This window comes from Etheostoma spectabile, chromosome 22 (assembly GCF_008692095.1).
Source record: "Etheostoma spectabile isolate EspeVRDwgs_2016 chromosome 22, UIUC_Espe_1.0, whole genome shotgun sequence".
Taxonomy (NCBI): domain Eukaryota; kingdom Metazoa; phylum Chordata; class Actinopteri; order Perciformes; family Percidae; genus Etheostoma; species Etheostoma spectabile.
Genome location: NC_045754.1, coordinates 15229353 through 15254279, shown reverse-complemented (window position 1 = coordinate 15254279; position 24927 = coordinate 15229353). Strand labels below are relative to the sequence as shown.

The following is a 24927-nucleotide window of genomic DNA, read 5'->3' as shown; positions in this document are numbered from 1 at the left end:
AGTTTTTGCAACCATTTCTTAATATTTAGAGTTTGAAGACAGGTTCATACATTTTCATTCAGTATCAATACATTAGAACAAAGAGTAAGTTCTAACTCTAGGAGCCAAAGGCAGTGTAGGACTATTACAACCGGCCATGTTGCACAATCGGTTAAATGCCAAAGCGGGACTATCCTGCAGGGTAGGCCTAGAATATACTAAGGGAACATGCTTTCGATACTGCCTGGGTTTGTTAACCTTCAATAGGAAATAGGAAATTTTTTAGTTGCCTATATTCATGAATAACGCGGCAACTAGGCTACAGCATATAGGTAGGCTATATTTTTTTGCCTATAGCTTATCAACCATGTAGTCTGTATTTATTATTTAATAATAGATAGGCTATTGTACGGGAAATCAAAGCCGCCCTGCTTTTCCTAAAACTACGGTATTCAGTACAGGGGAAAAAAAATACAGGCCTACATCGCAGACTTGAACAACACAACCGGCGATATATTGAAATCAGATTTTTTTGGGGGGGGGGGCGGGACAGCTGTAGCCGGAACATGTTCACATCTCCTCTGCGATGAGAGGCGGAGGCTCATTTGCACCGTCACTCCGTCAGCACAATGCGGAGAACAAGCAGAGACAACCGAGCAGACAATAAACAAAGAGCGGCTCGCCATGTGCGCTGCAGCTGCTGCACACGCACACGCGCGCACGCACGCACACAACACAGACGCAGCTGAGCTGCAGTGAGGAGTCACGGCCGCCAGGGGGCAGTCTGACCTCTGCAACCGCAGCACAGACAGAGATTCGATGTTCCAAGTTTCCATGGAGCTCCATGAAATGCCCTTTATTATATATTTAGTGTATCTTATATCTTTCCTCAAACAAGCTGCAGTTACCACCAATATGCATTTAAAGGTGTAAAAAAAAAAATGTAAAAGATGAGAAATTGCTCTTTAAAACAGCTTACATTTACTGTAAAGGCATTGGTACGTATTCATGTTAACATTTGAACAGGATGTGCAGTGTGAACTGATGTCAGGCCGGCTGGTAGTTCTCCAACCGCTTTAGCAAGACCTCTGAGTAGCCAGGGGAGTAGTACCTGAAACCACACACACACACACACACACACACACACACACACACACACAGTAAATATCCTACACTGTTTAACACTGAAGGACAGTCTGTCCTTATTACCATTATCATACACCTGAATTCTGCTTTTATATTCACTTTTTATAAACACAGTATAACTCATTCAATTGCATTTGCTTTATTCTTAGTTCTAATTATATATTTTATTGTAATACATTTAGGCTCCTTGTTAATCTGAATAAATGGTAAAAAAAAAATAATAAGATCATAGGATAGGACAGGATATGGGATGGAGGAAGAAATAGTAATAAAAATGTACTGCTGAGTTAGCACACATCTGAAATTACTACCATGTATATGATGATGTGATTGGATTAGTCACTCCTAGATATCAGAGGTGTTCCTTACAAAGGGTGGGTTTTAGCGTGTGTGTGTGTGTGTGTGTGTGGGGGGGGGGGGGGGGGGGGGGGGGGGTTGAGAGGAAAACAAACCTGACTATCTCTTCAGGAAAACAGCTGTTGATAGCGTTGATGTACTCCTGGAGAGGGGAGCCAGGCTCAGCATCGATCTCTTGCACTTTCTTCAGCCCCCCGCTGGTCACAAATAGACGGCGAGCCTTGCTGTCATTAGGCAGCACCTTTGAGGAGATTAAAAGCAGTGTACAATGCAAATCCAAAATCTTAACAAAACAAAAACTGACATTAATTTGAATAAAATGTTAATGCAGATTAATGACTTAATTAATTAATAAATTAATTAGTCACTCACCTTGCTGAACTGGCAGACAACGTATTTGAGGATGTTGCTTGGAACGTCGTAGAGGAGGGGCTCCAGACCTGGCAGGTAGGTGCACTTCTGCAGAATGCTCTTCAGAGCCTTCTTACTCTAAGGAGAGGGGGAGGATGGAAATATGCATAAACAGTCATATAAAGCTTTTCTATTTCTCTCAGCTTTCTACCAAGTGACATTCAATACCAGCTGACCTGTCACTTTATGTATGACTGTCTGAAAAGAGTCCTCTTTTAGTACTTTCTAAGACTGCACTAAAGGCTATGCCATGAAAAAGTTATTACAAAACTCATAGTAAAGTATGTTTAAAAAAAGTCATGGTGTGGAGTCGACAAAATCATAAAAATACAAAAAAAAGTATAGAATGTCGGAAAGAAAATCTAAATTGAATATGTCCAAAACTTTCAAAAAAAGTCATAGTATATTATGTTGAAAATGTAATAAAAATACATAGTATAGTATGTCAAAAAAAGTGAAGAAAAACCATGGTATAGTATGTCAAAAAATGGAAAAAATAATAGTATAGTATGTCGAAAAAATCCTTAGAAATGTCATAATATAGTAAGTAAAAACTCGTTAAAAAGTCATAGTATAGAATGTCAAAAATAAGGGATAAAAAAGCCATCGTATAGTATATGCTGAAAAAATTAATTATAAAAAGTCATAGTATAGAATGTCAAAAATAAGGGATAAAAAAGCCATCGTATAGTATATGCTGAAAAAATTAATTATAAAAAGCCATAGTATAGAATGTCAAAAAAGGTGATAAAAAGGCCCTACTCTTGTATGTTGAAAAAAGCCATAGTATAATATGTCGCAAAATGTTGAAGTATGTTGAAAAAAGTCATGGTATAGTATGGCAAAAAAAATCAATAGAAAAGTCATAGTACTTCAAAATAAAGATTTGATCACAAAAAAAGAAAAGTCATAGTATAGTAAGTTGATAAAAGTCAAAGTAGAGTATGTCAATGAAATCAGAAAAAGTCAAGAGTATGTTGAAAAAATCATTACAAAGTCATAAGACAGTATGTTAAAGGTCAAAGCATAGTATGTTTCAAAAATCATGAAAAAATTCATTGAAATATCATAAAAAAAGACAGTATAGTATGTTGAAATAAGTCACAGTACAGTGTGTCAAAAAAGTCAAAATAATCGTGAAAAACTCATTATATAGTAAGTCAAAATATGTCTTAGCATAGTATGTTGAAAAATGTCAGAAAAAAGGCATTGTATAGTATTTTCAAAACATAATTAGAAAAGTTGAGTATATCAAGTACGGTAAGTTGAAAAAAGGGAAAAAGAAGATATATTATGTTGAAAGAATAATAGTACAGTAAAAAAAGTCTTATAAAAGTCATAGTACAGTATGTTGAAAAAAATCATAGTATAATGAAAGAAATTATAGTATAGTATGTATGGTCTGTCGAAAAGATTAATTAAAAAGTCATAGTATAGTATGTTGAAAAAAGACAAAAGAAAGTCATAGTGTAGTATGACAAAAAAAATCTAAAAAATGGCATAGTATAGTGTGTGTCGAAAGAAATTATAGTAATGTATATCAAAAAATCATATAAAAGGGATATTATAGTATGTTGAAAAATTCATAAAAGTCATAGTATTGTATGTCAAAAGTCATGAAAAGTCAGAGTATGTCGACAAAATCAGAAAAACGTCACAGTAGCCTATATAGTATGTTGAAAAAATCCTAAAAAGGCATAGTATGGTATGTCGAAAAAAATAATTAAAACGTCATAGTATAGTATGTTGAAAAAAGACAAAAGAAAGTCATGGTATAGTATGACAAAAAATCATAAAAATGGCATAGTATAGTATGTTGAAAAAAATCATAGTATAGTGTATCGAAAGAAATTATAGTAAAGTATGTCAAAAACAATCATATAAAAGGCATAGTATAGTATGTTGAAAAAAATTCATAAAAAGTCGTAAGTCGAAAAACGTCATGAAAGTCATAGTATAGTATGTGATGTGAAAAAAGTCATAAAAAAGGCATAGTAAGTAGCCTATGTCAAAAAAATAATAATGATAAAGTGTCCTTTATTAGTCCCACAAGAGGAAATTACAATTAACACTCTGTTGTTCTTACACACATGCTCAGGTCCTATACATGCACTAATGGAGAGATGTCAGAGTGAGGGGACTGCCCAGGAGGACAACTGGCACCTCTCCAGCTACCAGTCCACCACCATACTTTGGTCTGTGTGTGGACTCTACGGACTGAGCTACTGCCACCCAAACCATTAGAAAAGTCATAGTACTGTAAGTCGAAAAGGCATAGTACTGTAAGTCGAAAAGGCATAGTATTGTAAGTCAAAAAAATGTCACGTCACGTTGCAGATTTGCTTCATATTTACTTCCCTGTGTTCAGCCTTCAAGCGTTTTTTCCTTTGTCCTGTTATCCTGAGTTCCTGTTGTTTCCCTTGGATTTTGACCATTGTCTGTTTACCTGGATTTCCCTTTGCCTCCCGATTATTGGACACTGTTGCTTGTGTTTATAAGCTTTGCTAATAAAACCATTTACCTGAGTTGTGTATCTGTGGGTCTATTTTCCTGTGTGCATAATTATATAGTATGTTGAAAAAGTAATAAAAAAACCTTAATATAATGTGTTGAAAAAGGTGATTAAAAAGTCATAGTATAATATGTCAAAAAAAATGATAGTAGCCGTAACCAAAAAATGTCGAAATAAATCATAGGATAGCATATTGAAAAAAAATGATAGTAAAGTACGTTTATGTCATAAACATATGATAAATATCATAAAAAAGGCACAGTATGTTGAAAAAATCATTTAAAAAATTCAAAGTATAGTAAGTCAAACAAGGCATTGTATAGTTTGTCTAATAAATGAAAAACATCATAGTATAGAATGTCAAAAAAGCCATAGTATTTCGAAAATATGAAAAAATCCATTGAATAGTATGTCAAAAAAGTAATAAAGTTAAGTGTGTCAAAAAAAATCATAGTACATTGAAAAAAATTATAGTATATTTTGTTGAGAAAATTATAAAAAGACATTGTATAGTATGTTGAAAAAGTCATAAAAACGTCATAGGTATAGCAAGTCAAAAAAACCCAGTAAAATCAAAGTATAAGTTGAAAAAACATGTCTATAAAATGGCTGAAATAAAACATTATATAGTATGTTGAAAAAGGTGATTAAAAAGCCATGGTAAGGTATGTCTAAAAAGTGATAAAAAAATCATACTATAGTATGTTGAAAGAAGTCATAGTATAGCATGTCAAAAAAAATCATAGTATAGTATGGCGAAAAAATCATTTAAAAGGCATAGTATAATAAGTCGAAAAAAATAATTCGAAATGTCATAGTATTGTATGTCGAAAATAATCATAAAAAGCCATATTATATGTCTAAAAAATTATGAAAAAGCCATACTATTGTATGTTGGAAAAAAACCATAGTATAGTATGTCAAAAACGTTGTTGGATGGTAAGTTGAAAAAAATGTGATAACAAAGCCATACTGTAGTTTGTTGAAAAGAATCATAAAACAGGTATAGTTTAGTATGTTGAAAGAATTATTTTAAAAAAAGCCATAGTATAGTATGTCAAAAAGCCATATTGTAGCAAGTCGAAAAAGTAATAAAAAGCCACAGTATAGAATGTTGAAAAGGCATAGTGTAGTATGTCATAAAAACAGGCAAAAAAGCCATATTATAGTATGTCAATAAAAGTGATAAAAAATCCATAAGTCCAAAAAGTTATAGTATTTCAAAAAAATCATAGTATAGTATGTAGAAAGAATCATAAAAAGCATAGTTTAGTATGTAGAAAGAATCATAAAAAGCATAGTTTAGTAAGTCGAAAAAAGTCATATAAAAGGCATACTAGAGTATGTCGAAAAAATCATTACAAATGTCATAGTATAGTATGTTGAATAAAATCATAAAAGGCATAGTATTGTAAGTTGAAAAGGCATATATAGTATGACTAAAAAACGAAAAAAGCCATTGTACAGTATGTAGAAAAAAGTGATAAAAAAGCCATAGTATAGTATCTCTAAAAAAGTGATGAAAAAGTCATAGTATAGTATGTTGAAAAAATCATGAAAAATTCATACTATAATATGTCAAAAAAAATCATTAGAAAAGTCGTAGTATAGTAAGTCAAAAAGGCATGTCTAGTATGTCTAAAAATTGAAAAAACATAGTATAGTATGTTGAAAAAGACACTATATAGCATGTCAAAAAAGTAATAAAAAAGCCATGGTAGAGTATGTTGAAAAAGTAATTGTGTTATATGTCAAATAAGAGATAAAAAAGCCATAGTAGAGTATGTAGAAAAAGTATTTGTGTTATGTGTCAAATAAGAGATAAAAAAGCCATAGTACAACATGTTGAAAAAGGTGAAAAAAGCAATATGTCGAAAAACGTTTTAGCATGTCAGAAAATAAGCCATAGTGTTGAAAAGGTTGTTGTATGGTGTGTCAAAAATAGTGATAAAAAAGTCATAGTTTAGTATTTGAAAAAAGCAATATTATAGTATGTCCAAAAAAGTAATAAAAAAAGTCATAGTATAGTATGTCAAAAGAATTCATAGACTAGTATGTTGAAAAAGGTGATAAAAGCCATAGTATAGTACGTCTAAAAAGTGACGGTATTTTTTGTCAAAATATGTGATAAAAAGCCATAGTATAGTATGTTGAAAAAAGTCATAGTATAGTATGTCAAAAAATGCAACAAAAACAATAGTACAGAATGTCAAAAAAAATGTCGCACGCGTCAGTGTCGCGTCCGGGTCACCCCTAGACAGTAGGACGTAACATTAATTGTGGGCTCGTCTGTTATTTTTTATTTTTTTCCTCAATGTCGTGTTGGCTTAAGTTTTTTTCTTTTTGCTTCTTGAGGCTCTTTGTCTGGTTGGCAGTTTTCTTTGGTGGTGGTGGCAGATATGGACTTTCATTAAAAAATCATAGTATAATATGTCGAAACAATTATTAAAAAAAAAAGTCCTAGTATGGTAAGTCAAAACAAGTCAAAAAAAGTAAGAAGATAGAGGGTCAAAGAAACAGAAAAACACGTAAAAAGTCATAGTATAGCACTGTATGTCGAAAAAAATCACTAGAAAGTCATAGTACAGTATATCGAAAAAAAAGTCATAAAAAGTCTTAGTATAAGATAATAAGATAAGATAAGATAATTTGTTTATTAGTCCCCAATGGGGAAATTACTGTACTGCACTCTGTGTACACACTTTTTTTGTTAGTACTCACACACAGGCCTGAAATACACACACATGCTCAGGACCTATACATGCACTATACATGGAGAGATGTCAGAGTGAGTGGGCTGCCAGCTAAACCAGCGCCCTGAGCGGTCGGGGGGGTACGGTGCCTTGCTCAAGGGCACCTGGCAGTGCCCAGGAGGTGAAGTGGCATCTCTCCAGCCACCAATCCACACTCCCAACTTTTTGGGTCCATACGGGGATTTGAACCAGTGACCCTCCGGTTCCCAACCCAACTCCCTATGGACTGAGCTACTGCCACCCCAAATAGCATGTCTAAAAGGATTATAGTATAGTATGTCTAAAAAAGTCATAGTACAGTATATCAAAAAATGAACAGATAGTCATAGTATAGTTCATCATAAAAGGTCACAGTATAGTATAATGAGGAAGTCATAAAAAAACTAATAGTACAGTATGGTGAAAAATGTCATGTTATAGTAGCCTATGTCAAAAAAAGTCATTAAAAGTCAAAGTGTAGCATGTTTTTTTTATTTGCCTGTCTTGTCTTTTTGTACTGTATGTGGTCTCAGGGCCACAGAAACTAGAAAACCAAAATGTGTCTGTTTTTGGGAGGTAATTCATGTTAGTTTCATTTCAGTTATGATAATTAAAAAAAAAACACTGCTCATTCCACTATCTCACTGCAAATCAACCTGCAGAGCTGCAGCTCTTACTTTGGCTTGCAGGTCCTCTGAGCTGCTGGCATCCATGTAGAGTTCCAGCAGTTTGACCAGGAGGTCAGAGGAGGCCACGGCCTTGGCGTGTTCAGGGGTGTGATGACCTATCTGGCCGATGGACCAGGCTATGGCCGCCTTGATGTGATGTTCATGCTCCTCGGACAGACACAGGGCCAGCTGGGGCACCCCCTGTAGGACAGGAGGACACACAGCACAACAGGACTGGTTCAGTCAACATGACCTACATACCGGACCTGAAGGAATATCTGTGCTTTTAGTGGTGGATTTAGCTGTCAAATGGCTTTTCGAAGAGAATCAGAAGAGAAATGAACACCTTGGAGAGAATGACAGCCATGGCAAGGTTCTCACTGTGAGCTGCCACATATCCCAGCATCATGATCCCCGGCAACCGCAGGTTTCCACGGCACTCGCCTAGATAGTCGATCACAGTTGCCATGCCACCACAATTCACAATCACCTGGGACAACTGAAAAACACAGACACAGATAACTTTGTGTCCAGCCATTCATATTTGTCCTTACAGCTGTAAGTGTGTGCATTACCTCTGGTGTGTGTTTCACCACCTCCCTCATCAGAGTGGTGACGTTCTTCCTGACGTAGTCATCTGGATCTTTGAGGCAGGCCACTGCTGCAGGGAAGATGTCCGCCTCTATCACCATCTCCGCCAGGCTGACCGAGTGCTTACTGATCTGACTGAGGGCTGAGAACACCTGCCTCTGGATGGAGACAAAAGCATATCATAATGTACTACATTTTGTCTAAAGCCAGCATCTATGTTGAAATGTTACTGTTTTTTTGTTCTGTTGCTACACTTGGATGGTACATTAGTTAAATTTAATTAAATGTATTATCTATGTAGTTGTTTCTAAAGTCAAAAATAATCTACATGCAGTCAATGTCAAGTCAATGCAGGTGCCACTTTTTGCTTCAAGTTCACCACTTTTTCATCTTTTGCAAAACTAATAGAAACCTGATTCATGTATGATTGTTTTGCTTGCAGGATCTATAAAATGCACACAGACTTTCAAGTCACTACAATGGTATATTTGTACTCAATATTTATATATGATGGACAACGGATAAGTAAAAAGCATTAAAGAAAAGCATTTGCATTTCTATTGTCATGGTTAAAATCAGCCTTAAGCTTCAATAATAAAACAATGGAGGGCATGCATTAGGTTACATGAATATTCAGATATTAGTAATTTATTTACTTGATTTGGCAACCATTGTTATAAGGAAAGAAAATCAAAATTAAGAAGAAAAAAATTATATATATATATATATAGTATATATATCCATATACGTATATAATTACTGTAACTTCATAAAATTATCCATTGTTTAAAGATTACTTTTTGTCATTAATGAGCTAAACTAAATCAACAGCTGTATATGCAAGGCTGTTCTTTAAGCTGCCCTACCTTGAGTTTGGCATCTGGATTGAGTATCATCTGTGCCAGATGTGCGATGGCACCAGCGTCCACCACAGTCTGGGCCAGCTCTGGTGTGTGCTTGGAGATGTCACTGAGGGTGGAAGCTGCGATGCGTTTGAGGGCGATCTCAGGCTCCAGAAGACACAGCACCAGCAGGGGGACAGCACCCGCATCCACAACCGACTGAGACAATGCTGCACAGTAATGGAAAGAGGTGGGAAACGTGAAAACAACCCAGATAAAGGTAAAGGGTCTATGTGTGCCGGTGCAAAGAGAGACATAGAATGGTATTTGAAAGACACCTTATAGGCTAAAATGTTTCTTCAAACCAAGAAAGTGAGAAAAAGGAAGCGGAAAATCATAGAAATCTAAGCATGTCATTGTGTTTTTCTTACATGCGTTGTGTCGTGCGATGTAGCCTAGAGCCCAGGCCGCAGCCTCCTTCACCCCAGGATCGAACTCCTCCAGACAGAGAACCAGGGCATCAACTCCACCGCTGGCCACCACCTCCTGGGACAGCTCGGGGGAGTGTTTAGCAACTGAACGCAGCACAAACGCTGCTGCCTTCTTATAGAACCTCTGCAGGCAAACACACACGGACACACATTCCCTGTCATGGTCCACATTGAGCATTAAACTGACATTAGATTTGAATTAGGAATTGAGAGATACCAGCCAGTTATATTGTTCCATGATTTGATGTCAAATATCCATGTCAAGCCTGGAATGAGATTTGTTTTAATTTTTCATGTGTGTGTTTTAAACTAATATGAAATAATTCAAACGTCTCATGTGCCCTATGGAGTTTTCTCCATACTGTTTAACTGTCATGTTTTGTTGACATTGGCTTCAATTCCTCATTGTTTGGGGTCCCATAGGAATGCTGAATCAACAGCTTTTCTTTTCTTTTCCAGTCAGCGGAAAAGTATTGAAGTCGTAACACTGGGCTTTCACAGTAAAGTGGGTGACTGAACCATTGCTATTACACCAAAACAAAGGAATGTTTAAAATGTTATAATGGTTTATGGATTCTGGAGTTTCCCTTAAAGAAAAGATTTGTATTCCTTTCGCCAAAAACATAATTCACAGATACTTAAATGTACGTTATAACTTGTTCAGCTTGTGTTTTGATATCAGTTAAGACTGCAGGGAAGTAAAAACTCCAAAAAAACAACACCTGTAGGCAGTTTTGATGAAATCAGTAAAGTCATGAAGTATCAAGTCGACAAAACAATAATAAGCGCGTTTTTGAAAGGTTTCAATGGACAATTTTCATTGAAGCGCATTCTAAATCTACATTAAACACTTAGCTCTTGCCACATTTGTCATGTTTTTAAATGTAAAGTTATTCGTGTCAGATTTTAAGCGTATTAGCCTATATGAGACAGCAATGTCCCTTTGATAACAAGAACGGTGTCTGTCTTCCTTAAAATGGCTGAAAGAGAGAGAGAGAGAAAGAGAAAGAGAGAGAGAGAGAGATAGAGAGAAAGAGAGACTAAGGCCTTGTTGCTCTCATGGTAAAGGACTCTTAGGTTTTGAAGTAGACCCCAGGCGAGCTGCCAAGTTAGCCCAAAACACAGTCACATTCAAGGGCCTGACCCTGAGGCCCTGCAGGGTCTTTGTTTCTCTCTCTGTCTCTCTCACACACACACACACACACACACACACACAAGTTTTTAAAGGGCGGAGACTGAGTAGTGGACATCCTGTCTGCATGAAGAGCACTTATTTGACCAAAGGGTGAGATACTGACATTCTTTAAGGCCAGAGACTGGACCAGCTGGGGCAGGATGCCTTCCTTCACCACGGCCTCGGCCAGGTCGTCACTGTGGTCTGCCAGGCGGCCCAGAGCCAAAGCTGCCGTCTGCTGGATGCTGGGGACCACATCCAGCATGAGGCAACGCAGCAGGGACATCACACCTGCAGCAGAGGAGAGGAAAACCCACTGGAAACAGCCGCTAACGCTAAAGCTAACGTAGTCTTTGTGGTCTTGATACTCACCAGCATTTTGAAGGATTTCTATGTTTTGGGGTCGGAGTGCCAGGTCAGAAACAGTTTGCACAAACTGAAATCTTGATTTCTGATATTGCTCAAAAACTGCAAAACACACAGAGACAGAAAGGCAGTTTGACACCTAGCTGCATCTTTTTTTTTTACGAATCAAAACAGCTCATGCATCTCACCTTGAATGATCTGTCGTTGACTCATTGTCAACCTGATGAAAAAGACGCCCCCTCCAAAAGCAAAAGATGCACTTTTACACGTTTATGCCGGTTATCTACAAAAAACAAACAAATTGAATTTATCACAGGATTGAATGCAGCGTTTCCCCCGGCCGTCTTCAGGTATTGTTGTTGTTTAGTGTTGCCGCGGCAACTGACAGGAAGTAGAATGTAGCGGCTCTCCTGCCGAAGATCGCATATTGTACAGATCACTCACCCTGGTACCAAGGTCTGCTCTCGGAATCTGCTCCACCTCGGGGGGAAAGGTTCCGTGTGAGAGCTCTGTGCTGACATGGCCTCTCTGTTTCCACCAGAGCGGAGGTGTCGCACACGTTCACCACATTGGTATTCACGATTCAGAGGAGAACAGGACCGCGGAAACGAAGCGGCCATTGGCCGTTTTCTCAGTAGCACGGCTACATATCCACGGTGTAAACGGTCAGTGTGGCGATGAACTTTTCTTCATGATTTTCAGCTTTTGGTTCCCTTTCCCGCTCGAGCAGTGTGTCCTCAGATGACCTGCCTGCTGGATGAGTTATTTTAGTTTCACTTTGTAGGCTAAACCCTGAACCCCATAGACAAGAAGATATAGGCTAAGGCCTATGGCCAAATTGGAAACCTTATCATTATTATTAGGCTGCACGTTTATGAAGTGTAATTATAAAATGATCCGTCCATACAGTAGCCTATCCTCGCTTTCTCTGTTGGTAGCATTGTATGCAGTAGGCTATGTGTAGGCCAGCCTATTGGTGCTGTCACAGCAAAGAAGAAGAAATGTAAAATTAAAATGAGGTAAAATATAAGGCTAGCTGATGTCTAGCCTAAATTCCAATTTTTTTAAAAAAAAGTGTGAATAACAATTGGTCCAAGCACACAGACGTAACACTGCATTTTGTTTTAAATTCTGAGACCCTACAACTGAATGGATATTTTGGAAAGATATTTCAGATAAGCCGATTTATATGGCAGAGTGCCGATTTATTTTTAATATTGAACATATTGCCTGATGTCATGCAGGCTAGTAGCCTATTTTTGTCCGCCTGCCATTGTGTTTACAAAGTTAATACAGTGTCTGCCTGTTTAAACTTAGGCTATTTAAAATAGAATCACCCAACATCTGTTGGCCTATGTGTAGCCTACTGTAAATGTGATATAAACCTGAGTTTTATCCGATTACAAAGACAAAGTTTATGCCTTTTGTAATCGGATCACACTCGGTTTTTATTCATTCATTCGTTCGTTCATTCATTCATTCATTCATTCATTCATTCATTCATTCATTCACACTAGATAGGCTAAACGCGAAGTGTTGTCGATTCCGTTTCATATCAAGCCTCTGTTTTTAGCGGAGGGATAATTATCACATTTTCACCCAGTTGTGCCACAAAAGACAGATCGTTCTTTGCATTAAAGCAATATTTTCGTTTTATGATTCTTTATTAAAATGTAAAAACAATGGGCTATCCGATTGGTTCTTTTTTTCACTGCAGTTTGATGTATTCTTAAACCCTGCTGCCCGCCTCATAGAGGCTACTTACTTAGGCTACTTTTTTATTTAGGCCATTTGGATTTAAGTTAGATTTCATTAATGTATCTCTATAGTTTTGATTGGTTTAAACATCACAATTGTAGGCATTTTGGGGATTTCTATAGGCTATTGTTTAATTAATTCAATTTGGGGTCAAACAAATTCAAAAACTAAAAACGTATTTAGCAAATGTTGTCAAGTAGCATTTAGCCTACTGTCCAAGATAATCATAAAATGACTAAAATGTGTCAAAAATAGTTAGACATCGTTATTTGAGGATGTAAAACACACTGGAATTTAATCATTGAATATGAAATAATGCATTGTTGTCTCGTGGAAAAATTGGACAAAGTCCTCAGTTAATTTCCCATTAAACCCGCTTCGTTTCAGTAAATGCAATCACTCATGTGATAAATCAATACAAAACGCAAATCAAAAGACTTCTCTCGTCATTGAACGCATTCTATCTATTCAGAGAGATGATTGGATCACGGGCCAGCCCTCCTGGCCTCCTTAACACGGTTATCCACATCCCAGCTGATTCCCACAGACATCTGGCGCAGTGCACCGTCTGTCCAGTTGAACTATTCCTTTACTTGGTTGTTACTGCAAAACACTGACTACTGATCTGCCATCACACGAAGAAACTCGACATGACTTATTCAAGTGTAAAATGTTTTATTTAGATGTTTTATACTGTGCAACAGTAACAATACAATAAGTTGTCCATACAATCGAGCGATACAAAATACGGAAAACACGGGAGACATCAAAACATCTGTCATTGAGCATGAAATGGAGCTGAACAGGAGCCCATGTCATCCCCTCAGAACAAAAGGGGAATAAGAGAATAACATCATCGCTGATTAAATATGCATTTTGTTTCTATTTACACGTGGATTCTCTAAAACTGCTTATGACGTGTTAAAGACGTGGAGGATAAGCAATCCGATTCCACTGCAGCTACAATAAACAGTTGTTGTTTTTTTCAGTAAAAGGCAATCCCCCCCCCCCAGGCATGTTTTCCATGAAGCCAACAGCGCCATGCACACTTGTGTTCCTTCCGTTGGAACAAGATCATTGACTGAAACAAACACGCAGAGTCCTCTTTCGTTAAAGAAAAAGTGTTATCATGAGCATGCATGTTTAAACTGACAGTTTCAAAAGATGCCAACACACATGAAATAATCATGATTAACACGTTTAGAAAATTGTAAAAGAAAATATAAAAGTCTATCTTCAGTTACTTCTGTAAAATAAAGATGTAGCTTTAAAATGGGATAGGCTTAAATGCTTCTCCTTGTCCTTTCCAACTTTCTTTTTTTTTTTTTTTTTTTTTTCAACATCAAAGTCTGCTTTCATATTATAAAAACTTCCCATGCCACCCAACTTCCTCGTTCCTTTCATTTTGAAATGTCTCTGATTCCACTACGTTTAAACTTACATACGATGCCATAATATTTAGAACAACAAATGGAGAGAGAAAGAGAGATAACATTGTCTACACAATGGAACTACGTTGGCATGAAAACAGTAGGCCTGTTAGCTGAGCGGGTGTCTGGCGTTGGCTGGTCCGGTTCGGAGCCCCGCGTCATCCGGAGGAGGTCGAAGAGCCGTTCAGGGAAACTTTCCGGGGCTTGTTGCCGCCGCTGCTACCGCTGCCGAACTGAGTGAAGGGCCGGCTGGGGGTCGGAGGGGCGGCGGCCGGTGTCCCGTTGACGTTAACGGGGCCGTGAGGGAGCTGCGGGTGCGGGGACTGCGCAGGCGTGCCGGGGCTCGGCAGCGACGAGGACGTGGACGGAGCCCCGGCGGGACTTCCGGCTTTGTCGCTGGCGGAATCGCTCTCGGGCCCGGATCTGCTCGCGCTGTTGTGGCCTTCCTGCTGCGCGTGGCTCACCTTCATCTTCTTACAGTTGGGTCGGACTCTGTACTTAAGCGGTAAAGGGCCGTTCTGCGAGGAAGGGTTGAACAAAGGGATGATCAAATATTAGAACCATTAGAACAGTTGAATTAAAACCAAATGCATGAAATCAATAACAGAAAGAAATATTGTTTAACAAGCCGTAATACAACCGAAATTAACTCAAAATGAATGTCCACCTAATTCAAAAATATCCGCCGGTTCATTGTAGCCTAGTCTGGCCACAGCTGCATCCATGACCACATATAGAAACTTGGTAATTAGCCTATTCCAAATTAAAATAGCATGTAACCAAGCACTTTTAAACGTCCAAAAATATATTCTAAAAGAGGACAGAGAACTTCTCCCTTGTCTTGTATTTTTCCATTCCTCTGGGAATAGTCTAGCCTCCATGTGAGCCTACAAGCCACAATAAAAAAAAAAAAAAATGAATTTTTGATATGTATATAAAATGTTCTGAGCTGGACCCTTTCCCATCCAACAACCGCCTGTCAGTCTGTAGTTTATCTTTTAAAAATATGTCAAGTGTCTGCTCCACCACCAAAGGGGTGGAACCCCATGTAACAAATAGACTTGTTTTCCGTGCAGAGTAAACCTTTGCTATATTTGATGCAACTAAAATCAAAATGTGTCTTTAATTCAATATAAGTCAAATAAAATCTAAACCCACTCATTTCAAGGTCAGCATCATTTAGCTGTAATTAAGCCCTGCATTTATTTAAAACAATAAAGCTCCAGCTGATAAGGCATGATAATTGCTATATTTATTTGACAATATGTGAAATAAAAAGATCAATTAAATGTCATACATAAAATAAGAACAAACATAACCTAAATAAGAATAATTTCATTTACAACCGTTTGTTACTTAGAAATGTGGTGGAACCAACTAAAATAAAGTCTATTTTGTAACAAAAAAGATAATATAAAATCATACCCTTCTCCAAGTGTAGATATATGCTATATCCATTAATGTGTAGTAATCTTTCAGAGGTTCATCTTCATACATGACTTCAACCTTGAGAGAGAGAGAGAGAGAGAGAGAGAGAGAGAGAGAGAGAGAGAGAGAGAGAATTTTTTAATTTAAACAGTAACTATATTGGCTTTTAATAAGATTTAAAAATAAAAATCATAGTATCATAATTACCTTGGACTGACAGATATATTCAAATAGTTAAAATGTCAGGTTTATATTAGTCAAACATTGGATTAATACCAGTAAATAAATAAATAAATAAATAAATAAATAAATCAGTAAAGACCTGGTAGGCATTTGGGATATCCATTTTGCTGCGCAGGAACTTCCTCAGATGCATGACTGTCATGGCTGCTGGACACTGCAGGTACCTCTTGTTAGCCACCTGCAGATTATGTAGTATTCCATAATTATACATATGACATTTGTATAGAGGTGTATGGATATAAAGAGACTTAGCGTCTAAATCAGACTGGTCCACCTTAAAAGCAGGACAAGTAATTTGCTTTACAAAAACAATGTAGCCTTTTCTTAAAAGGGAAACAATGTTTGATTAAAATGTGTCAGATTTCACAAAAGGGGTGGAAAATTACATATTCATTAGTTGCTTTTTTTTTAAAAAATATGTGTGCAGTATGATTCATTCTTATTTTGTTCCAAGAAATAATTCTGGCAGAGAGGGGAAATGTGGCCAAAATCAACTTGCCATATTCTGATCTTTAGACTGCTTGTCCTCCACGGCCCCTCCCAGTCTGAACGGAATAAAAAAAAAAGAGAGAGAAAATATTCTGTGAAAATAGCTCTGTGATATTCATTTTTGCAATAACACAATTTGATTATTAGCAATAAATAACATGATATTTTAGAAACAAAAATATATATTATTGTGGACATCAGATAAATCTACCACTTAAAAGAAGAGTACACTTTATTGCTTACTCTTTTTTCCTCCTACAGATATTTTTTTTTCCTTCTTGAAACTATATTTGACACATGCAGTACCCATGTCAACTGCCCTTAAAATGTTAAAAAAAAGTTTATAAATTGCAAAACATAAAATAAAATAAAATAAAATGAAAAAGACTCATTTCATTAAGCCTTAAACAGTGAGGGACAATCCGTTACATATCTATCAGGCACTTCCTTAAAAATGAGCCTACATAAGGGATTTACAGAAACCTCTATAAGAAAAAGGCCAATTTCTTAACCTGAAGAAAATATTTGTTCAGGACCCGACTTAGCAGGATGTGACTCATTTGTGTCCTGCCCTGGATATTTTGCTGAACGGTAGGACAACTAAGCTTGGAGAACAAAATGGACTCTATGCTTCCCGATGCAGGGCAGGAGAGTTAATGATGGTCCAGGAACACTCAGGTTGGATCTGATCAATTATAATGCAGAATCTTATCTTAGACAATACAGCTTTGAATCCAAGCAGGATGCGTTCAAACACATGACAATGGGCATGCTTGAATGTTTTCTTAAATACATTATAACATTATAATCATCATCATAATCAAGTTACTCTGTCAAGAACTACATAAAACCTGTAGCATCAATAATTATTGGAACAAACCCAAACAACAAAAAGCCTACCTGCTGTGATCAAAGAACTCAATAGAGAGGCTGATGATCTCATCATCTGTAATAATTCTTTTGTCCTCATCCGCCACCTCGCCGCGATCCTCATTTGATCCATTAGATGCTGTAGAAAAAAAACAAACAACACAAGGATAAATACCCAGAAAATGAGCGGGAGAAAAATTGGAACAACTATAGAGAGGAAATTAAGTATTATATTTCATCCAAAACTTCAAGAAAGGTGGTTCTCTCTTCACTGTGGTGAGTAAAGGAAAATGAAATAATAAAAACGTATATACATGCCTTCTAACTCACCATCTACAGGGTGCTCCGCGTAAAAGTCTCTCCTCCTCTTCATTTCATCTGAGGACAATCAGGAAGACAAGCAATGACAAGTCTGTTCAGTTTTCACAAAAAATATAAATCTAGTTCTTCAATACCACAACAGGATAAATAACATCAGAATAGTGGTTGGGATGTGACAATTAGAACCATTTGCTAATATTACATTATGGGTCATTTCCATACAGCAAACAAATCCTGTGCCTCAAAACTTGCAGAACTTTCCACATCCATTTTATCATCATAATATATATATATATATATATATATATATAGCTTTGCCTGACCTATTTTGAGAGGTTTGATCAACAGCATATGAAAAAAAAAGTAACAAAAACAACCACATGTGACAATAACAGTGGATATGTTCTCAGCTCAGCCACCACAGCACTGTGTCAATAACAGATTATGAATGTATCAAGATAAAAACACAAAAAACATAGAAAAAAGATAAATATGTTTCACTTTTTTGAGGCGGGGCTAATTGATTTGAACTGTATACATTCTTATTTTATTCACTTTATATTCGCAGGAGTGGTAATCCAGTTGATGGGGTGCGGCTGACTATAAATGAAAGGACTGATGAAAAGAAAGCAGCTCTAGTGAACTGATGCAGAGTCAGAACGAAAGTGAACAACGCTCTTACTTTTAAAAAGGCCGGGGACCAGTTTGTACACAATGTCCTGTAGAGTTTTGTCAGACCTAGACAGAGGACGAGAAACTTCAGTCAAGCCCTAACATTTGCAGTTAAAATGAGACAGATATGATGCAGATGGGTGAATCGCTCCTATTCAATTAAGCTTATGAAGAAGACAAATAAGAGCTCACCACGGCAAGGTAGGTTTTCAACATACACATTCATGAATACTCAGTTCTTGCATTACAGCACATACACAGCCTGCATGCAACACAGATATTCAATAGACGTTCATAATTGACTGTGGAAAATCTCACATCTATTATACAAGTGTTCATTGTGTCTGAATATGTTGAACCAATCACTGGCTGATCCGGCTGTTCAGTGGGGAAACAACAAGGGGGAAACCCCAAAGGGCAAGAAAAAAGGAAACAATGAATGTTCAAACTATTGTTGTAGCTGCCTCACATTCCCCATGCATGAAAACAAAATATTTATACACCAGAAATAATATTTTTTTTAAAAAGTCTATGAAAGTACATCAATTCAATCAATGGTGGGGCACAAAACTAAGGAAAGATTCCTTTGCTTAAAAAAAAATGTGGAAAATTCAACAAGGAGTTCTCACCTAATGTTGAGCAGAGGCTTGGTTTTATGCACTTGTACATCACAGATGGGACAGTATTTGCTGGTTTCCAGGTAGCGCACAATGCACATCTTGCAAACTGAAAACCATAAAAAAAGATGTAAAAAAAAATGTGTCAATATCAGATGGAAGAATATGCTGAATCTAAACTGGGAAAGCTAAATCTGGGCTCAGGAGGAATCTCTTTGCGGCATTAACAGTTTAAATCAAAGTGTGTGCAAGAAAGATTCCTGTAGGTTATTGCTCGCTGCAACATATTCTCAGTCATTAACAGCTCCATGCTAACATTTCCCTCCTCCAACCAAAGAACAGCCATTGTTTTATCAGTTTGCTCACATGAGTGGAGGCATTCGATGATGGTCGTGGCGTCTATGAAATATCCTCCGCACAGGACGCACATGAGGTGAGGGTTGAGCTCGGTAATCTTTATCCTGGTCGTCCGATGCATGTTGAGAGAAAGGAACAGCAATCCTGCGTGGAGGAGGAAAAGGGGAAAGTCAAAACAATGCACGCATGGCCGACGAGGAGGCATCAGAGGGCTGCAGGTTCCTTTTCCAACGCGGAGCAGACCATTTGGAAAAAGGGCGGCTGTTTGTTTGACTGTGTTAAAGCAACATCATCTTTTATGCTAATCCAATAATAACCACATATAGGCTAGGGTAGGGAGCTCGGTGGCAGATTGATAGGCAGCATCCCAGAGTCACCTGACCGAGGCGCGGTGAATAATCATAAATCAATCACGTCCACAGAGAGATCGATGGAGCCCCGCGCTCCCCTCCTTCGCTTCATCTTAAATCAACACGCTTCGGCACATGGCGACATTAAGAAACAACGCAGTGCGGGACGATAGATTTAACCAAAAGGCTTTCTCAGCTCCAAAAAAGAGCCACGATGGGACATATTATTCCGGTCCATGAGTCCTGATTTGGACGTAGCTATTCTGTAAAATCTGAAGGGTTGGATAACCTGATGGTAGCCTATAGATATTAACGTAGCCTATTAACTAGGTGCGTGCCTATTGTGGCTCTTTATTAGGCTATTCCTATATTGGTTGAAATTATAAGCTAGTTTTAAATTAGAGAGCAAGTGTCGAGGCTAACAATTAGGCTATTAAACAAATCCGACCAAGGACGAATCGGGCTACCCTTCAAAATAAAGTGGGCATCTCATAATAGGCTACATCTCTCAATAAAAGAAAAAATGATGATTTAGCGATTTAGTTTGTGACCTCTCCGCTTTATAACAAGACGTTTAACCGACATTTTGGTGGAAAATAATATTGGGTAGCCTACAGGGTCGGTGGCGCCCCGGGGTGAATGTGGGTGAGAGGGGGTTGATAGGAGACACACATTCACTGCGTCAGGTGTGCCACACGGGCTATGGGGAAACCTGAGCGTTTCTATGGCAACTCCTTTTGCTTTCTAGCCCACATGGCGGGTCGCCAGTCTGAGAACAAGGCGGGATGTCTAACCAAAACAACAGCACGGCGAGCTGCCGGTGTGCAGAGCGGGAGCGAGGAGGGACCGGAGGCTCCCCGTCCCTCCGCGCACACAGACAGCGGCTGGACTGCCAGGCTGCAGACAGCACGGCTGCCATTTTGTGGAGGAAAAAAAAAAAAAAAAGCCCGTATCGCTTCAACGGGCTGCGGGGTTTCCTTCGAAAGGGGGCAAATAAAGCCAACGCGTTAACACGAGCTTCCCAAATCTTCATGGACCACACGGAGGAGTATGCGTGTCCAACTCAAGAGACAAATCTCAGCTTTCTTCTGGTTCGCTTTGCGCCGTGTTTGTCACGGCGTGTGCGCGATAACCAGCACCAACATGGCCAGGCAGCAGCGACTGCTGAAGTTGAAGCGCACACTGGATCATAGGCTAGGCTACTTATTAATTCTGCGCCATTATCATGCTAAAGTAGCCTAACAGCCATCCTCTTTATTAAACGTCAACATTGCTTATAGGCCTATACTTTGTGCCAATTGGCATTTCACTTTACAAACCCGATTGTGCAACCACTCAAACGGTGAATTAAGTCCTCCAATGCCAAAGTATCGTCGTTGTTCCATTTTATCCATCCACAAGGCTATTTATGAGTCATGAGGAAGATGGATCTTAGAAAATTGGAAAACAATAATCTAAAAAGGCGCGTAGACTATTAATAAAAGCTGGGTTATAGGCTTATGATATCAGGTCGCCCTTTGCGTTCATTTAAAGTAGCCTAATAAAAACACCAGTGATTAAAAGTCTAAATGTAACAGAGTGTGCATGTGGAGGAGACGCTGTTTAAACACTGGATGACAGCCAGCCTGTGCAGCTCTGAACCCGTGCCCGAGTCCCGGCCGGGTTCAATGCTCCACGGGACCTCTGTTGACCGTCTCTGAACACACCACTGCAGGCCAGTTTGGACAGCGACTCCGAGTCCACATGGATAATGATGGACAATGTCTACCTATATGCAGCGAGCCTGTTGCGCCATTAATCGATTGCCTGGTGTTTGGACAACTGCTCTCCTTCCGTCCTGTGGGAGATGCATGCTCACTCCGTAAGACTTCAAGTCAATCACACATCCAAAAGTCAAGAAGCTATTCAGAGTGGGAACGAAAGTTGCAAACGCTACAGTGAAGATCGAGCCATTGTTCAAGATTCCCATTATGGACAGGCTGCAGAAACACTGACTGTACATAGAAGATGCAGCTACTTGGTTATTTCCATATGGCCCGACGTGCTTAATTATGGAGTCGGTGTGGATAACACATCATCCGCTAATTCAGAACCGCTACTGGATCTTCGTTTCTCTAAATAAAGCAACAACGAATGAGGAGATTTTCCCTCGCTTCTTGCAATGACCCTAACCTCATTTATTCCCAAACGAGAACAGTTCCTCTTGTGAAGGTTCCCCTTACACCTAAATCAACAGCAGCTGGAAATAACCCAATTAAAATCAGCAATGGGGAAAAACCAAGACCTCAGATTACAGCTGTCAGTCAAATCAGAAAATCCTGAAATAGCCTAAATAACCACCGATTCCTAATTGCTGAGTGAAATGCACAATAGACGATACAAACAAGAATAACGTTGGTTTAGTGTTAAATTGTGCTCATCACACACTGTAAACCATCCAGTCTGATGGGCTATTACAACATCTATTCACAGACCCGTGAGGCTGTAAACCAGCAAACCCGAAACGTAAATAGGTGACATTTTAACCCATTGAGCACACATAGGGTTCTCAAAAGCATAATGAGTAAAATGATATTTTTTTAAATCCAAGAGGCAAAAGCCCTGCTATGTATGATTGTCCTTTAGCCCCAGATTCAGAGCTACGTGTGGGCCAGCGTATAGCCGTAAAAAGGTGAAAATGTGGATTGAAAACCAGAACCAGAGTTTATATATGTCAACAAACCAACAATCTATGCTGGCCATAGCATGTCGTAGGCTAGGCTATATGAAATAAATTCAAACTACCGGTGCTTTGGCTGCTTGCGAGACACAACCAGCTTTTTGTATTCTGGCCGACGTCTCGCCCATATTTTTGTTTTTAAAATTTCTCAAAAACCAAACCAGTCTTCTTAATTATGATAACCATACACTAAGACCTAAAGAGCCACAGCGCATGTTAAACGATGATCCAGTGTTTACCAAGCAGCCGTCATGAAACATTTATGCACATGTTAAAATGGTTTGCCTTCTTGTCACGTTATGGGAGCAATCCAAGTTAAGTTAATAAATCCAACATTTAGGCATATTATCCCAAAACCAACATAACACCCTGTTCACAACACCCCAGGCATCAAGACTCTATAAAATAAAAGCGCTGTGTGGAAAGATGAACACAGAAGGACCGTTTGGAGCACTTGCTGCTGTTAACATCTGAGCAAACCCAGCCTGGTTCGCCTGAGATCTCCCACTTTACATAAATCCAAACGACGCAAAGCAAAGCCCAGCCGTAATCAACTTATACAGACAGATGACTGACTAGTATATAATGCAACACTGGGTGTCCGTGGATCTTAATTCGCGTTCGTGCCCGAGCGGGGAACATGTTTTGCAAAAAAAAAGTGGTGCGCAGACACACACAGAGCTCCACGTCGGTGATCGCTGCAGCCACCGTTGAAAGCTCCACATCCACCGCTGGATCGGACCGTAGAAAACCACAAAAATCACCGACCGTAAACCTCTCTTTCTGCCCCCGTTAGTTAGAGAGGATATCGAATAAGACATACCTGGAGGCTCGGCTGGGAATCGGTGGGTCTTGAGGCGAATAGACAATGAAAGTTGGGAGGCGATCAGCAGAAAATGAATAGGAGCCGAGCCGCCATCTTGAAGCAGGCTGCAGACGCTGTCAGTGGCAGTGAGCGCACGGCGGACCGGAGCGCATTTCAGATGTGCAAATAAAACTCCTCTTTTCCTCGCCGCCTGCGCGCTGTGAGCGTATCCGATCCGCGGCTTCGAGAGGGACCCGTCCTCCGGCTTTGTCTCGGGAAGGCTCCCACTTAGGCACCGATAACTTTGCCTCCAAAATATCCGCTTCACCCCCAGTAAAATGCAGCAGTGTGTGTGTGTGTGTGTGCTCCGTGGAAACTGACACCGTAGCCTACCCAAAATGGCTTGTACTTCGCCCGCCCCGCATTTGGTCACGTGGTGTCGTCGCTTAAGGATGCCTGGGAATTACTGTCGGTGTAGTCTGTTCTTTTTCTCCCGATCTACTACGTATGATATAAAATAACACACACAGTAAACACACACCTGCACATTTTAATAGTGTTTAACCACCAAAATCGCATCTACTCAGCAGTTTTGTGTTTGCCTGAGGCTGACACCAGACAGCTACTTACAGGCGCAGAAAAAAATACTCTCGGTGTATTCTAGTCTTTCTAATGCAGCTATGACGCATGGTTTAAAATAACCCATAATAGCCTGGGCTACACATTTACACAGTTTGATACACTTTTCGTCTCGAAAAGGCGCAATCCATGCACTTAACAGCCTATGTAGGCTATCCTACTTTCGCTCAAATGACACTATAATTAGTGGCGTCTGATGAGTAGGCTACTGATGGTGTGCTCTCGTCTCTCTGATGTTAAAAATAACTGCAGCCCACGCACACACACCGTGTCGTTCTGGTCGTCTAAATGCCTCGATCCACTCAGTCTGTTAAAGCACCAGGCTACCTTATTCATCTCTGCCCATCGTTGCTTTAAAAGACCCACTCACTTGGTTAAAACACGTCCATATGACAAATGACTCTGGCGTCAAACCTTTGTCACAGGCTGTCCTGACATCGAAATCAAAAAAAAAAAAAATGCGCCGCAACTTCCACTTGATGAATTGGAGCCTTTATCCTTCAGCCAGCGCCGCAGAAAACGAAGGATGTTTATGGAATCTGAGCCGCTTCAACTGAGGAGCTTTAAACTATCAGCTGTAAGGTGAATGCAGAAAGCTTTTAAAGTCTAAAGAGACCGACATTTAATGTTGGCAAAAAAGGGAAACAGCTCTTTGTTAGTCTTTTATAAATAACTTCTATCAGTCCGAGACCTCCAGAAAAAAAAGCTGGGCTGATCCTCTCGTTGCAACAAATACTGCAGGAAACAAAATACACTGCTGTCATAAAACTATGACAACTATCCTACTCAGAGTTGACAAAACACAGACAGCTACTTTGTACAAACTAAACTAACCTACATGTTTCAGATATGACACAAATTATATCAACTGTTTTTATTATTAAAACGTATTTCCCCACCAAATGTTCTAAAGACAAATGGGCTCAATGTGAGCACACCAAGCAGTGATTTGTATTGAAA

The 24927-nt window shown here is 38.9% G+C and overlaps 2 protein-coding genes across 3 annotated transcripts; both read right to left on the bottom strand.

Annotated features, from left to right (window-relative positions):
• Window positions 1–937: 937 nt before the first annotated feature.
• spag6 (sperm associated antigen 6) lies at window positions 938–11725 on the bottom strand. Its single transcript, XM_032503622.1, has 11 exons — window positions 11458–11725; window positions 11276–11371; window positions 11028–11194; window positions 9670–9853; window positions 9263–9468; window positions 8381–8554; window positions 8152–8304; window positions 7815–8006; window positions 1855–1971; window positions 1578–1723; window positions 938–1090 (listed from the first exon to the last, which is right to left on the bottom strand). The coding sequence occupies exons 1-11, from the start codon at window positions 11480–11482 to the stop codon at window positions 1027–1029; spliced, it is 1524 nt and encodes a 507-aa protein (XP_032359513.1). The 5' UTR covers window positions 11483–11725; the 3' UTR covers window positions 938–1026.
• Window positions 11726–13688: 1963 nt separating this feature from the next.
• Window positions 13689–24509, bottom strand: bmi1a (bmi1 polycomb ring finger oncogene 1a). Of its 2 annotated transcripts, none has more exons than XM_032503978.1 (10): window positions 24233–24509; window positions 19464–19598; window positions 19110–19206; window positions 18491–18546; window positions 17818–17865; window positions 17518–17626; window positions 16628–16673; window positions 16208–16306; window positions 15883–15963; window positions 13689–14975 (listed from the first exon to the last, which is right to left on the bottom strand). In XM_032503978.1, the coding sequence occupies exons 2-10, from the start codon at window positions 19573–19575 to the stop codon at window positions 14616–14618; spliced, it is 1008 nt and encodes a 335-aa protein (XP_032359869.1). In that variant the 5' UTR covers window positions 19576–19598; window positions 24233–24509; the 3' UTR covers window positions 13689–14615. The 2 variants fall into 2 exon arrangements, with proteins under 2 accessions (XP_032359869.1, XP_032359868.1); XM_032503977.1 differs by lacking the exon at window positions 24233–24509 and adding an exon at window positions 23347–23881.
• Between the last annotated feature and the right edge of the window lie 418 nt (window positions 24510–24927).

Coding starts and splice junctions, on each gene's coding strand:
- spag6 (XM_032503622.1), bottom strand. CDS start 11,482: ATGAGTCAACGACAGATCATTCAAG. Junction 8,305..8,380: donor TGGTGAAACACACACCAGAG/GTAATGCACACA, acceptor TGTGTTTTTCAG/TTGTCCCAGGTGATTGTGAA. Junction 1,972..7,814: donor CAGAGGACCTGCAAGCCAAA/GTAAGAGCTGCA, acceptor CCCTCTCCTTAG/AGTAAGAAGGCTCTGAAGAG.
- bmi1a (XM_032503978.1), bottom strand. CDS start 19,575: ATGCATCGGACGACCAGGATAAAGATTACCGAGCTCAACCCTCACCTC. Junction 19,207..19,463: donor CATCGAATGCCTCCACTCAT/GTGAGCAAACTG, acceptor TATGGTTTTCAG/TTTGCAAGATGTGCATTGTG. Junction 16,674..17,517: donor GAGTTCTTTGATCACAGCAG/GTAGGCTTTTTG, acceptor TATTCCGTTCAG/ACTGGGAGGGGCCGTGGAGG.